Here is a 15,625-nt window from a genome sequence, read left to right as displayed (position 1 = left end):
TATTGTCCCTGTCCAGGGTATCAATATTTTCAGTCAGGGAATCTGACCAAGCCACCCCAGCACTGCACATCCAGGCTGAGGCGATTGCTGGTCGCAGTATAATACCAGTATGTGTGTATATACTTTTTAGGACATTTTCCAGCTTCCTATCAGCTGGTTCCTTGAGGGCGGCCGTATCAGGAGACGGTAACGCCACTTGTTTTGATAAGCGTGTGAGCGCCTTATCCACCCTAGGGGGTGTTTCCCAGCGCGCCCTAACCTCTGGCGGGAAAGGGTATAATGCCAATAATTTTTTAGAAATTAGCAGTTTTTTATCGGGGGAAACCCACGCTTCATCACACACCTCATTTAATTCATCTGATTCAGGAAAAACTACGGGTAGTTTTTTCACACCCCACATAATACCCTTTTTTGTGGTACTTGTAGTATCAGAAATGTTCAAAACCTCCTTCATTGCCGTGATCATGTAACGTGTAGCCCTACTGGAAAATACGTTTGTTTCTTCACCGTCGACACTGGAATCAGTGTCCGTGTCTGTGTCTGTATCGACCTGATGTAACGGGCGCTTTAGAGCCCCTGACGGTGTTTGAGACGCCTGTACAGGTATTAACTGATTATCCGGCTGTCTCATGTCGACAACAGACTTTTGTAAAGTGCTGACACTATCACGTAATTCTTTCCATAAGATCATCCAGTCAGGTGTCGACTTCCTAGAGGGTGACATCACTAACACAGGCAATTGCTCCGCCTCCACACCATTTTCCTCCTCATACATGTTGACACAACGTACCGACACACCGCACACACACAGGGAATGCTCTGATAGAGGACAGGACCCCACTAGCCCTTTGGGGAGACAGAGGGAGAGTTTGCCAGCACACACCAGAGCGCTATATATATATATATATATATATATATATATATATATATATATATATATATATATATATACAGGGATAACCTTATATAAGGGTTTTTCCCTAATATAGCTGCTGTATACCTTTATATGCCAATTTTATGCCCCCCCTCTCTTGTTTTACCCTGTTTCTGTAGTGCAGGACTGCAGGGGAGAGTCAGGGAGCCTTCCTCCAACGGAGCTGTGAGGAAAAAATGGCGCCAGTGTGCTGAGGAGATAGGCTCTGCCCCCTTTTCGGCAGCCTTTCTCCCGCTTTTTTTATTGTAATTTAGGCAGGGGTTAAATACATCCATATAGCCCAGGAGCTATATGTGATGTATTTTTAGCCAAAAAAAGGTATTTCTATTGCGTCTCAGGGCGCCCCCCCCAGCGCCCTGCACCCTCAGTGACCGGAGTGTGAAGTGTGCTGAGAGCAATGGCGCACAGCTGCGGTGCTGTGCGCTACCTTAATGAAGACAGGACGTCTTCTGCCGCCGATTTTCCGGACTCCAGTCTTCTGGCTCTGTAAGGGGGACGGCGGCGCGGCTCCGGGACCCATCCATGGCTGGGCCTGTGATCGTCCCTCTGGAGCTAATGTCCAGTAGCCCAAGAAGCCCAATCCACTCTGCACGCAGGTGAGTTCGCTTCTTCTCCCCTTAGTCCCTCGATGCAGTGAGCCTGTTGCCAGCAGGTCTCACTGAAAGTAAAAAACCTACTTTAAACTTTTTCTCTAAGCAGCTCAGGAGAGCCACCTAGATTGCACCCTTCTCGTTCGGGCACAAAATCTTAACTGAGGCTTGGAGGAGGGTCATAGGGGGAGGAGCCAGTGCACACCAGGTAGTCCTAAAGCTTTTTACTTTGTGCCCAGTCTCCTGCGGAGCCGCTATTCCCCATGGTCCTTACGGAGTCCCCAGCATCCACTTAGGACGTTAGAGAAAAGTGGCTTCCCTGCAACAAGGCCCCTTTTACTAACCTCATTTGCATGTAGCACTGAACCACAATACCCAATTAGCTGTTATTGGTCTATAGGTTCCCAAACTTTCTTGAATCACAGCACCCTAGAGTCTCAGCATTGTTTCTTTTATATGGCAGCACAAGGCCAAAAATGTCTTATTTAGATGATCAGCAAAAAATATTATGTAAATTGTGCACATCTATCGTCCTTAGGTTCTGTTATATGGCGGTGGTACGCTTCTGTCTCCCCATGTATTTTATGTTTGGTAGCCACCAACACTATATTGCCTATCACACTTACCATAAATCATTTAATTTGGGACTGGACCACCAAACCATGGCACCCCTGCAAATGGCACAGCGCCCAGTTTGGGAACCACTGGTCTAGTAAGAAAGCAAGCACCTGATTGGTTGCAATGATTTAGTGCAAATTGTGCATCTGGATACAATATTAGCAGTTGGGTGCTAGCGAGTTGCAAAAAAAAAAAAAACAGAAAAAAAACCCTGCATTAGAACTCAATGTTCTGTTCTATATAAATAAAAATGATGCAGAAACTTTTTTGTGAGATATATGCAGTTCTAAAACATTTCCCATCGTATTTAGAAATATTACTATTATTTTAAAAATCTAACTAGGTGAATACCATTAACATGTAAGTATGCACTACTGCTCAATATGCATTAAGCCAACACTATTCGGTCAACATGAGTTTTTCACAACTTTTTTATACTTTACTATCCATGTGGACTATGATTGGGAGCGGTAACCTGTGCTAAGTGCAGCAGTAGCAGAGCGAGGCACCTTGCCTGGAGCATGGCAAGCAAAGCGAGCCCTGCAGGGAGATGCGGTACACTAATTGGGGGTCCTTTGTGCTAAAAGTAAAAAATGGACACCCCAAAAACCTTTTTCATGACAACCTTGTGCAAGTCGACCTACACACCGTCAAACTTTTTACTGTCGATCTAATAAACCATACCCATTTCCTTAATGGTTGTAAAATATATATGTGCAGTGGGGAATTCCAATAACACTATACATTGATAACCAACATGTAAACATGTTCCACATGACTACACTGCATACCACTAAGACCTAAAGAATGAATATTATAGCACTGCAAACAAGAGACAAATATAAATACAAGTTTGTAAAGTATTTTTTACTTACCAGCATATTGTTAAATCTGCTAATGTTTCTGTTACAGTGTAAAGGGCAAAAACAATCCAGTACATCATCCATCGGACCTAAAACAAGGTAACAGACAAATGGATCACATTTTTGTGGCGCACGTTCTATTTCTATTGTACAGCAAAGTGATGGTGTGAGCTACACAACTGAAACTAATGTGTTTTACTAATCATGTTTTTAACATGATTCACGAGTTTCTGTCCATTTTTTTTGGACGGTTTGATTGGCATTTGGCCAAAACTCATGCCTACACAATAAAACTAATCACCCGATTATTGACAAACCGATCCAATAATTGTATAGTGCGTAGCTAGCTAAAGTCTAACGCCAAAGAAGGACGACATAAAACACACAAGTTTGCTGAAAGCCTGTAATAAAAATAAAAAAAATGAAAAAGTACATGCTTTCACCTGAGCTAGATGCAATTAAGCAAACATACTGTATCTTTTAAATTACAGTACTTTAACACGATCTTATTTTCCTACTTAAAGCACTGCAATTGTAAACAATCATTGAAAGGTAAAAAATTAAAAAAGGTGGATATCCCCTGTAACCGACTCTAGTATACAAAATAATAGACGAGTTTAGAGCAGCAGCTGTCTTTCTCCTCCAAAAAAAAAAAAAAAAAAAAAAAAAGTTTTTTTTCCCCTAACTAAAACTTACAACCAGAATAGGTTTATAAAAAAATGCATGGTCACTTTGGGGTCAATTCAATTCGGCAACAGTTGAATAGCGCCGGGAGTTTGCTCCCGCCGCTATTCAATACAGCGACGACTGACCCTCAATTGTCGGGAATTCTTCTCTCATCCCCGGGGGATGAGAGAAGAAACCCGACAAAAGTGCTGCCGCGCGGCCGGCGCGAGGCTGATTCTGTCGGGAATCAGCATTGCCGCGGGTAGTTAAGTCGGAGAATGCACGCTCTCCCGACAAAACTACTTGTTAAGTCGGCGAGAACGGGCCATCGCCGACTTAACTGGAGCTGAATTGAATAGCGTCGGGAGCAAACTCCCGGCGCTATTCAACTGTCGGAGAATAGAATTGACCCCTATATCTGTAAAGATAACAAATAACTATTTTCAGGGCATAAAGTAAAAACATAAATATTAAAGCTGAAAAACAAATGTACAAAAAAGCACTGATCAAAAGAAGTACTGTAGAACAAACATTCATATGGTATGCCGGCACTGCCAAAGTCACACATGTATGAGGAGCCCTAGAATGTAATTGGTTCAGGCTTACTGTATATACAGTATTCTACAATGCCAGAACGGTGACTGAGCAGCAGACAAAAGATCTGATCTGTAAGCTACTGCATACACGTAAAAATGTGTGCTCATTTACTAGTGATTGCCTAACAGAAGGGATATAATTGGATTTCCTAACTTGTAAACCAATTATACAAATTACAGTTTTATTCTGTACAAATATGTAATTTGTTAGTCCAATTGGCTTTCTTAAAAACACACTGCAGTGGAGCAGTTGCTTTGAGGCAAAATTGGTTCTACATCATGGACAACTATCTACTGTACCTCAGCACCAGCCTGTAGATCACTTATGTTTGCACAAAGCTGAAGTGTATCATTCTTACATACTTTGGATAGGTTTTATTAGAACAAGGTCTCAGTATTTAGTGGTTTACACTCCCCATGTACAGGACTATCCTCTGTCTGCCCAAACGTATAACCATCATGGTGACTAGCCAACGGTATTACATATATTATTAGTTCTCAAGGTAAGTTTGGGCCATTTTGTCTAAAGGAAAGGTTCTCAAACTCAGTCCTACACAGTTCATGTTTTCCAGGTCTACTCACAGAATCACAAGTGAAATCATTAGCTCCACCTGTGGATATTTTAAAATGTGTCAGTGAGTAAAGAACACACCTGTGCATCTGCTGGATGACCTGCAAGACGTAAACTGTGTAGGATCCTGAGGACTGAGTTTGGGAACCACTGGTCTAAAGGTCAAAACAGACCAAACGGCTGTGCAAGGCTCTTGTACAGAAACAGTGGGCCTTATAAATCATTCCAAAACACAGTAGAAGCTGCCAATTTACTGCCAACACAAGAGGGGTTTTTTTGTTGTTGTCCTATCGATGTATGATCAGCATGGACACAGTCAGAATGTTGACCGTAGAGTTTAGGGTTGGTTGATAAGTCAATGAAAAAATGCCTAATTTTCACAATGTTGAACGTTTCATAAGCAGATATCCTGAACGTCGCATCTTTATACCACACCCGTTTTATGTGTGGCTAGGGTTGTACAGGCAATTCTGAGCCATGATCTGTCCTCCTTGATAGGAGAGCTGAATGATATAAGATTAGTAATTAATAATGCCTTTTCAGCCAGCCTACGTGAGTTTTGCCATCCTGTTACTGGAGGAACGAAATGCTACAGAATCCAGAAAATCCCATATAGCCATTACACATAATAGCATCGCAATTCTGTTAAATTGGTCCATGGTTAAATAAAACATATATCGCATTGTGCAAAGACTGAGTTAAATAATAGTCAATAAAAAAAAATTATAAAAACTTGGAGAAGACAAAACATTTAAATATTTAACTGGCAGTGGAAATAAATCTAAGCTATCAGAAAGCGGTTCTACTTTGATGCCTCGATTGCCTGTTTAATTATTTAGAAATCTATTACCTAGCACTGTTTAAAAGCACAAATTTCACATACTTTGCTCTTGGCAATAAAATATTCATGGGCCAAATCATGTGCTGAAATTTGTTTTATGGATATGTCATTTTAAGGAAAAGACAGCAAATGCAAAATAAGAGTCATGGGGATAAACTGTGCATCACCACACCCCACAGTAAAATGTTGTCAAGGTCCCTCAGCTCTGCTCTCTAAAGAGGCTGAGGTATCACTGCACATACTCAGAGGAGGCCTCCAGGCTGGCACTGTGTTGAGCCCCTATCACCTTGGGTCCTCATAGTGGTCACATCGCAGTGGTGGTAGTCCAACCACAAGCTAGGTATATAAGCATCTAGACCAGAGGTTCTCAAATCCGGTCCTCGGGGGCACACACAGTGCATGTTTTGCAGGTAACCCAGCAGGTGCACAGGTGTATTAATTACTCACTGACACATTTTAAAAGGTCCACAGGTGGAGCTAATTATTTCACTTGCGATTCTGTGAGGAGACCTGCAAAACATGCACTGTGTGTGCCCCCGAGGACCGAGTTTGAGAACCTCTGATCTAGACCTATGGAACAAATAGATGTGAAGTTACCAAAAAGGGACCTTGGGTGACATCTTAAAGCTTGTATCTTTAGCATGTTACCTGAAGCACGGAGTTATGATTGGAGTTTGGACTAGAATTGGACTTGGCCTCACTAACAATATGTGTTGTTATTTTTTTCTTTTCTCCATCTCAGTCTCTGAGCTGGTAAAAGCTATGTATTACTTTGCTGATCACTCTTTCTTCTCCATGTTTTGTTTACCTTGTACTTCTGTCCCCACTGTATGCTAAACCAGTATGCTGTACCTCCATCAGTTGTATACCCTGCCAGCAGACATCAACACAGTGCACCCCAGATGCTTGTTGTACTCTCTAGGTCAGGGCTGGCCAAACCGGTAATCGAGATCACCCAACAGTTCATGTTTTCCAGGCCTCCTGGAGATCCGTAGAATCGTCAGTAAGGAATGAATGTAGCACATCTTAATTAATAAGGACTACACCTGTGCACTAGCTAGGTGGTCTGGAAAATGTGAACTGTTGGTAGATCTCGAGGACTGGTTTGGCCAGCCCTGCTCTAGGTGTAGTTGTTCTTAATTATTTCTGTATGTTTTTCAATTTGATGCAATTCTAATGCTGTTGCGCTATGTACCATGTGTTGGATGTATGTAAAGCAACTGAGTCCCGCGGGAGAAAAGCGCTATATAAATAAAATCATTATTAAATTATCTGCCATCAAATTCTACATTTCTATGTATAGCTAGAATGCAAGGTCTACTGTACATAAAATAAATACTCAAAGTAACCTGGCATCTGCTTATTGTGAAACAGTTATTAGTAATTTATTAAAATCCTTTCCATGTATAAATTGCACCTCAACTATACGTATTATTTTGGCCAAGGCAAGTGATCCATTTGCCCAGTATGACAGAGAGTTTTCCTTTATACAAGCTCCCTCAAGCACTCCAAGTCACCTATGACAGCACCTTACTCCCCATTACCATCACCGTCTGCAGATCATCTAAGAGCTGTCCATGAATGAACAGTAGGAGTCTACATATATGTGCCATGTTTAAAAATGAACCCATCTTCTCAGTCATTGAACAATGAAAGTAAACAGAAGAAGCATACATAGGAGTTTATTTTGCAATGAGGATGATGAAAAGACAACATTCCCAAGTGTGTGGCAAACACCAGCAATTTCGCTGTAATAATAATTCAAACAGAAGCACGACATGTCGGTCGATAACACTTCCTTGAGCTTAGGAATTCCATTTATATTTAAATGTCCTGTCACTCGTGTCATGGGCTTCTTGCTAAAGCGTTCGCCACCCAACCTTCTATTGTGTCGCAGATATCTTCAGACTGATTGCCCATGGGTCATGTTTAAAATGAATTAACTGCAATGTCAGATCAAATCTGGTGTGACGTGGTAGGAGTCAACACCAACATTTAACAGTTTCACCACCAATTGCTGTAGCTTGTCATAGCCATTAGAAACGACATAAGCTTTATGACACCAACTGATGGACCTATTTATTAAACCGAGGTCAGAAGGTTGACAATCTTCTGTAATCGCAGCGACATAAAATCAATCAGCTTAGTTTGGTAATAAATATTGCTGGGCTTGAGCTTTCATTTGCACTAATGGTTGGAGAAGATTGGTAAAACCAATTCTCCGGCGCTGTGTACTGCTTCTGACCCCTTGACAGATCAAGGAAAAAAATAGGATTTTGATAACCTACCCGTAAATCCTTTTCTCCTGGTCCGTAGAGGATGCTGGGGACGACATTAAGACCATGAGGTATAGACGGGATCTGCAGGAGACATGGGCACGCTAAAGACTTTTCATTGGGTGTGAACTGGCTCCTCCCTCTATGCCCCTCCTCCAGACCTCAGTTGTAGGAACTGTGCCCAAGGAGACTGACATTTCGAGGAAAGGAATCACCCAACTAGTGGTGAGATATCTACATACTCACACCCTCAACCATGCCGCACACATGGCATTCAACATAACACACGCCAACAGGCATGAACTAATTGCAGCAACATACTGAAACCAAGATAACACAACTTGTGTAACTGTAATAACTAAACTGCAGGTAAAGTACGCACTGGGACGGGCGCCCAGCATCCTCTACGGACTAGGAGAAAAGGATTTACCGGTAGGTTATCAAAATCCTATTTTCTCATACGTCCTAGAGGATGCTGGGGACGACATCAAGACCATGGGGTCTATACCAAAGCTCCAGTACGGGCGGGAGAGTGCGGATGACCCTGCAGCACCGATTGACCAAACTTAAGGTCCTCATCGGCCAAGGTGTCAAACTTGTAGAACATAGCAAATGTGTTTGACCCTGACCAAGTAGCTTCTCGGCAAAGTTGTAATGCCGAGACCCCCCGGGCAGCCGCCCAGGATGAGCCCACCTTCCTAGTGGAGTGGGACTTTACAGACGTCGGTAACGGCAATCCAGCCGTAGTATGAGCTTGCTGAATCGTATTTCTAAACCAACGTGCAATAGTCTGCTTGGAAGCAGGACAGCCAATCTTGTTGTGATCATACAGGACAAACAGAGCCTCTGTTTTCCGAATACGAGCTGTTCTAGCAACATAGATTTTCAAAGCTCTAACCACATCTAGAGACTTTGAATCAGTGAATGTGTCAGTAATTACTGGCACCACAATAGGTTGGTTTATGTGAAAAGCAGAAACCACCTTTGGAAGAAAATGTTGGCGAGTTCGCAACTCTGCCCTATCTTCATGGAAAATCAGGCAAGGGCTCTTGTGAGACAAGGCCCCCCATTTCCGACACCCGCCTTGCGGATGCCAATGCCAAAAGCATCACCACTTTCCAACTGCAATACCACGTTAAGGTTCCCATGGTGCCACTGGAGGCACGAATGGAGGCTGGATGTGCAGAACCCCTTTCACGAAGGTCTGAACCTCTGGAAGAGAGGCCAATTGTTTTTGGAAGAACACTGACAAGGCCGAAATCTGGACCTTGATTGATCCCAATCGTAGGCCCGTCTCCACACCATCCTGCAAAAAAATGGAGAAAACGTCCTAAGTGAAACTCTTCCGTAGGAGCTTTCTTGGATTCACACCAAGACACATATTTTCTCCAAATACGGTGGTAATGTATTGACGTTACTCCCTTTCTGGCATGAATAAGGGTGGGGATGACCTCCTTAGGAATACCCTTCCTGGCTATGCTGAAGATCTGGGTACCAAGCCCTTTTTGGCCTGTCTGGGGCAATTAAGATTGCTCGAACCCTTGTCTTTCTTATGATCCTGAGTACTTTTGGGATCAGCGGAAGTGGAGGGAAAACATACACTGACGGAAACACCCACTGGGTCACCAGTGCATCCACTGCTACTGCATGAGGGTCTCTCGACCTGGTACAGTATCTCTGAAGCTTCTTGTTGAGAAGAGACGCCATAATGTCTATTTGGGGAACTCCCCAAAGACTTGTCACATCTGTGAAGACTTCTTGGTGGAGGCCCCACTCTCCTGGATGGAGATCGTGTCTGCTGAGGAAGTCTGCTTCCCAGTTGTCTACTCCCGGAATGAATATTGCCGACAGAGCTTGTAGATGTTTTTCTGCCCAGCGGAGGATTTTTGTCACCTCTGCCATTGCCGCTCTGCTTTTCGTTCCGCCCTGCCTGTTTATGTATGCGACTGCTGTTACATTGTCCGCCTGGATCTGCACGGGATGGTCTTGAAGAAGATGTACCACTTGTTGAAGGCCGTTGTAAATGGCTCTTAGCTCCAGAACGTTTATGTGAAGGCAGGCTTCCTGTTGTGACCAACGTCCCTGGAAGTTTTCTCCCTGAGAAACTGCTCCCCAGCCTCGGAGACTTGCATCCGTGGTTACTAGGACCCAGTCCTGAATCCCGAACCTACGTCCCTCTAGCACAGTGATTTTCAACCTTTTATTACTCGCGGCACACCGAACAATATTTTAAAATTGCCAAGGCACACCATCAGTTCACCCACAGGAAAACAAAAATAAAAACACACATTGGCCCTCACAGTAAAAAAAAAAAATCCACACACACATTGGCCTACACAGAAAATACAATCACATTGCTCCCCACATAAATCATGTTGCTCCCTACATAAATCATATTGCTTCCCACATTAATTATTCACATTGTTCCCCCCATAAATCCTATTGCTCCCCACAGGAGAAATAACATAACAAATATTAGCCCCTACCGGTCAGCTGTCGTCCTCCCTGTCCCTCAGTGGCGGGGGTTATTCATAGTGGAGTGCTGCAAATACTGAGCAGCGGTCGGGCAGGTGTGGATGTGGGTGAGCAAGGAAAGCTGTGGATGCAGGCAGGAACTGGAAGTTGTGTATGCGGGTGGGCTGGCTGAGTGATGAGATGCGGTGGCGGTGACCTATGATATCACACCGCCGCGTCACCAAGGCATAGGTCATGGCCGGAGCATGACTGATCCTTTAAGAAGAGCCCGCGCCAACAATTCATTCTGAAGGTGCAGGACGCTTCTCTGGCTCCGCGGCACACTTTGCAAATGGTCGCGGCACACTAGTGTGCCACGGCACACTGGTTGAAAAAGACTGCTCTAGCAGGTGAGAGCTGTGCAACCACCACAGGAGCAAAATCCATTTTTTTTGACGACAGGATTATCTTTCTGTGCATGTGTAGGTGTGACCTCGACCACTTATCCAACAGGTCCCACTGGAATACTCTGGCATGGAACCTGCCAAACTGTATGGCCTCGTAGGCCACCACCATCTTCCCCAACAACCGAATGCACTGATGGATCGACACACTTGATGGTTTCAATATCTGTTTTACCATTTTCTGGATTTCCAGAGCCTTTTCCAGCGGAAGAAATACCCTATGAACTTCTGTGTCCAGAATCATCCCGAGGAAAGACAACCTCGTCATCGATTCCAACTGTGACTTTGGGTAATTTATGATCCACCCGTGTTGTTGGAGTATTGACAGGGAGAGGGATATGTTTTGTAATAACTGCTCCCTGGATCTCGACTTTATCAGGAGGTCATCCAGATAAGGGATTATATTGACTGTTTTCTGACGAAGGAGGACCATCATCTCCGCCATCACCTTGGTGAATACCCTCGGCGCCATGGAGAGACCGAAAGGTAACGTCTGGAATTGGTAATGGCAATCCTGAATCGCGAATCTCAGATAAGCCTGGTGAGGAGGATAAATGGGAACATGCAGGTAAGCATCCTTTATGTCCACCGACACTAAGTAGTCCCCCTCCTCCAGACTGGCAATCACCGCCCGAAGTGTTTCCATCTTGAACTTGAACTTTTTCAGGAAGAAATTCAGATCTTTTAGATTTAGGATCGGTCTGATCGAGCCATCCGGCTTCGGAACAACGGCTTGAATAAAAACCCCACCTTTGTTGTGACAACGGTACCAGGACTATAACCTGGTCTTGACATAATTTTTGAATTGCCGCTGTTACTGCTTCTTTCTCTGGCGGAGAAGCTGGCAAGATCAATTTGAAAAGTCGGCATGGGGGGAACGTCTTGAAACTCTAGTTTGTATCCCTGGGATACTATTTGCAACACCCAGGGATCCAGGCCAGACAGAATCCAATCCTGGCTGAAGAGTTTGAGACGTGCCCCTACCCGAGCATCATGCTGGGGATTTGGCAGAATTAGGGGTAGACTTCTGCTCTTGGGAACCTGGAGCCGGTGTGGGCTTTTTTCCCCTTCCCCTACATGCAAAGAAGGGGGAACCTCTCGCCTTTTAGTATTTATTGGGCCGAAAGGACCGCATTTGCGGGTGATAGGTCTTTTTTGCCGGTGCAGGAGCAGAGGGCAAAAATGTTGACTTACCTGCGGTAGCCGCCGAGACTAACGCATCCAGGCCATTGCCAAATAAGGCCTCACCTTTATATGGGAGAGCCTCCATGTTTCTTTTGGAATCTGCATCCATGTTCCACTGGCGAATCCATAACGCCCGCCTAGCCGATACTGCCATGGTAGCGGCTTGTGAGCTCAAGAGTCCAATATCCTTCATTGCTTCCAGAATGTAGGCGGCAGCGTCCTTGATATTCCCTAACTTAAGGAGTATCTCATCTTTATCAATCGCGTCAATTTCTGATGACACGCTTTCTGACCATTTTTCAATAGCGCAACTCACCCATGCGCAGGCAATAGTGGGCCTGAGCAGTGTACCATTGGTAACATAAATGGATTTCAATGTCGTTTCCATTTTGCGGTCTGCCGGCTCTTTAAGAGAAGCCGTGCCAGGAGCAGGGAGAATTATCTTCTTTGTCAACCTGGAAAGTGCACTGTCTAACACAGGGGGTGACTCCCATTTATTCCTGTCTTCAACCGGAAAAGGATAGGCTATGTGAATCCTTTTGGGAATACAACATTTTTTATCAGGATTCACCCACATCCCTTCAAACAGAGCATTTAGTTCGTGTGAAGGAGGGAACGTGACTTTGGATTTTTTTTCCTTACATAAATAAGCTTTCTCCTGAGGTACAGGAGTGCTTTCTGTAACCTCCAACACGTCCCTTATAGCCACAATCATATATTGTATACTTTTTGCCAATTTATGATCTCTCTCTCTGGATTCACTATTGTCGACACAAGAATCAGAATCCGTGTCGGTATCAGTGTTTACAACATTTGCAAATGGTCTCTTATGTGACCCAGAGGGGCCGCCCGCATAAGGAATAACCGCATCCTGAAAAATCACATCTTCCACAGATTTTCTCCAGCATGCAACCTTAGATTTAGACTTATCCAATTTACGGTTAATCAGATGCATACTGTCACATAGCTCTTTCACCCATGCAGGCTCTTGGTGTGCCGGTAGCGCCACCACATTACAACTCTGTGTCCCTAAAATGGCTTCCTCCGGGGAGGAATTCCCTGCCTCAGACATGCCTCACACGTGTACACCACACTCACAGACACACTGGGACTTATTTTGGGGACAGACCCACAGTAAAATCTGTCAGAGGGACACAGGATAGGAGCAGCCAGTTCACAAACCCAGCGCCAGTATTGCCTGTGAACACAGTATGTCCACAGCTCAAAAGCGCTTTTAAATAGTAATATACACTATCAAATGCACCACAATCGCTTTGTGCCCCCCCTTTATAGCACCCTGTACTTGTCAGAAGTGGAGGAGAGGACCAGCGTGTTCTCTGCAGCCTGAGGAGAGAGAGAAAATGGTGCCGAGTAGTGTGCTGGCTGCCTGAGGAAGAAACTCCGCCCCTCAGTATCCATGACAATATTTATACTGGCGGGGGTAGGGCTGTGCCAGCGGCATCTTATGCCCCCTTTTAGCCAGTTTGAGGTATTTTTCTTGCTGCCCAGGGCGCCACCCCCCCCACGCCCTGCACCCTGCAGTGCCTGTGTGTGTGGGCAGCAATGGCGCGCTGCGCTCCCGCCAGCCGCGCCTCATCCGTCACTTACTTAATTGAAGATCATTCTTCTCATACTCACCTGACTTCTGGCTCTGTGAGGGGGGTGACGGCGTGCTGTGGGAGTGAGCATCTAGAACGGCTAGCGTTCAGTTCCCTTCAGGAGCTAATGGTGTCCTGTCAGCCAGAAGCAGAGCCACGAAACTCTGAGGAAGTTGGTTCTGCTTCTGCCCCCTCAGTCCCACAAAGCAGGGAGTCTGATTCCAGCAGATCTCCCTGAAAATAAAAAACCTAACAAGTCTTTTCAGAGAAACTCAGTAGAACTCCTCAGAGTGCATCCAGTCGACCTGGGCACAATTCTAAAACTGAGGTCTGGAGGAGGGGCATAGAGAGAGGAGCCAGTTCACACCCAATGAAAAGTCTTGAGTGCCCATGTCTCCTGCGGATCCCGTCTATACCCCATGGTCTTGATGTCGTCCCCAGCATCTTCTAGGACGTATGAGAAACAATATATTTATGGGAGGTGCACGTTTGTCCCAAGAAACAGCATTTTCTCTCAAGTTCATTAATAGGTCTATAAGTGTGTTGTAATTTGTGCAGTACGATAAAAGACAAAATGTCACTGTTTAAGAAAGACAAAAAAAATTCTTCAGCAAATATTATGCAACATACATAACTATCAAAACAACTTGTGAATTTCTGTTTTTGACTACAGACACAGGGCATGGCATATAAAGAGCATGGGGCTTAATCAGAAAATGAGGTGCGGCTGTTCAGAAAGTGATCATTACTGGACAGATTGGGGGCACGATATACATATATTAGGGGAGGGCTTATTTTTGTCAAGATAAATATTAGGGGTTAGGTCACTGTAAATCTGGCTGTACCTCATACTGTATATCACACTCCTATAAATTGTAAGCAGTACATCATCCTCATACCATCAATACACCATCACCGTGTGGTATTCCTGTGAGGTATACCTCCACTGATTGCACACCCTGCCAGCAGCATCTAACACAGTGCACCCGAAATGGGTGCCTCTGATGGTTCCTCTGCGGGCAGGATGTGCCTCACGTGGATTGTTCATACAGGTTATATCATACGACTACACAAGTGCCCGTTCTCCCATGTGTGCACTGGGCCCATGTATGGCTTCCTTCCAGTGTAACCTCCGTAGTGCGCCCAACATGGCTTCCTCATCTGGTACGCTTGTGGATGGGATGAAAACACATGGACCTGATAGTTTTGTTGGTACCCTACTCTGAACGTTACAACGCTGCAATCACCTCCATTTTGTGTCATCTCTTCTAGGGGTGGACTATTCCACCCAGGTTAATCCTACGCAGTGCGCCCAAGATGGCTGCCGCAACTGGTACCCTGTGAGGGTGGAATACACAGGAAGTTATTACCCAAAATGCCTACACCAATCCTGCATTATGATTACTCTATTCATTCTAGGTTTTCATTTTTATGTCTGTGTGGCCTGTGTATTGCTGTATTAATCTTCTGTATTATGTTTATTGTTTTTATGTCTGTAAAGCGCCTTGAGTCCTGTTTGGAGAAAGAGAGCTATATAAATAAAATTATTATTATTATTATTATTATTCTACCTCTGCTTACAAACAAGCAGTCTTGCTTAACTGCAGTGTATGTTCATAATTACAGAAGTGCTGTGGGGATCTATAAATGAATGTAAAATAATAATAATAATAATAATAATAGAAGTCCTACTTTAAATTGCTTCCATTTCTCCATTTTACATACAACTGAAAGGGAACATATGGTGTTTTTCAAACTGATTCCTTCTTAATAATAAAACTATTACAACAAAACTAAAATTATGTGCATTTAATACAAATATACTGTATGCAGTCTTTGAGATAAAATGATCATGGTCTGCAAGAATTGCTTCAGATTTTACTCTGAAAAGAAAACCAAATCTCATAGAATAGTCTCAGCATGGCCATACACAGTCTGTAATCACCCCCATACAAGTCAGCAGTTAATT

The 15,625-nt window shown here is 44.2% G+C and overlaps 1 protein-coding gene and 1 long non-coding RNA gene across 2 annotated transcripts in view; one reads left to right on the top strand and one right to left on the bottom strand.

Annotated features, from left to right (window-relative positions):
* Window positions 1-15,625, bottom strand: part of REEP3 (receptor accessory protein 3) — a 211,547-nt gene that overhangs the window by 69,602 nt on the left and 126,320 nt on the right. The window contains exon 3 of the mRNA XM_063961825.1: window positions 3,018-3,094. Within this exon, the coding sequence (XP_063817895.1) occupies window positions 3,018-3,094 (77 nt within the window). The remainder of the gene's footprint in view (window positions 1-3,017; window positions 3,095-15,625) is intronic.
* The window catches only part of LOC135056523 (uncharacterized), a 43,693-nt gene that overhangs the window by 9,551 nt on the left and 18,517 nt on the right, over window positions 1-15,625 (top strand). The window contains exon 2 of the long non-coding RNA XR_010244002.1: window positions 3,055-3,104. This is a non-coding gene — a long non-coding RNA (uncharacterized LOC135056523). The remainder of the gene's footprint in view (window positions 1-3,054; window positions 3,105-15,625) is intronic.

Source organism: Pseudophryne corroboree, chromosome 3 (genome assembly GCF_028390025.1).
Source record: "Pseudophryne corroboree isolate aPseCor3 chromosome 3, aPseCor3.hap2, whole genome shotgun sequence".
Lineage (NCBI taxonomy): Eukaryota > Metazoa > Chordata > Amphibia > Anura > Myobatrachidae > Pseudophryne > Pseudophryne corroboree.
The sequence above is the reverse complement of the archived record's forward strand: the minus strand, read 5'-3'. Positions and strand labels throughout refer to the sequence as shown.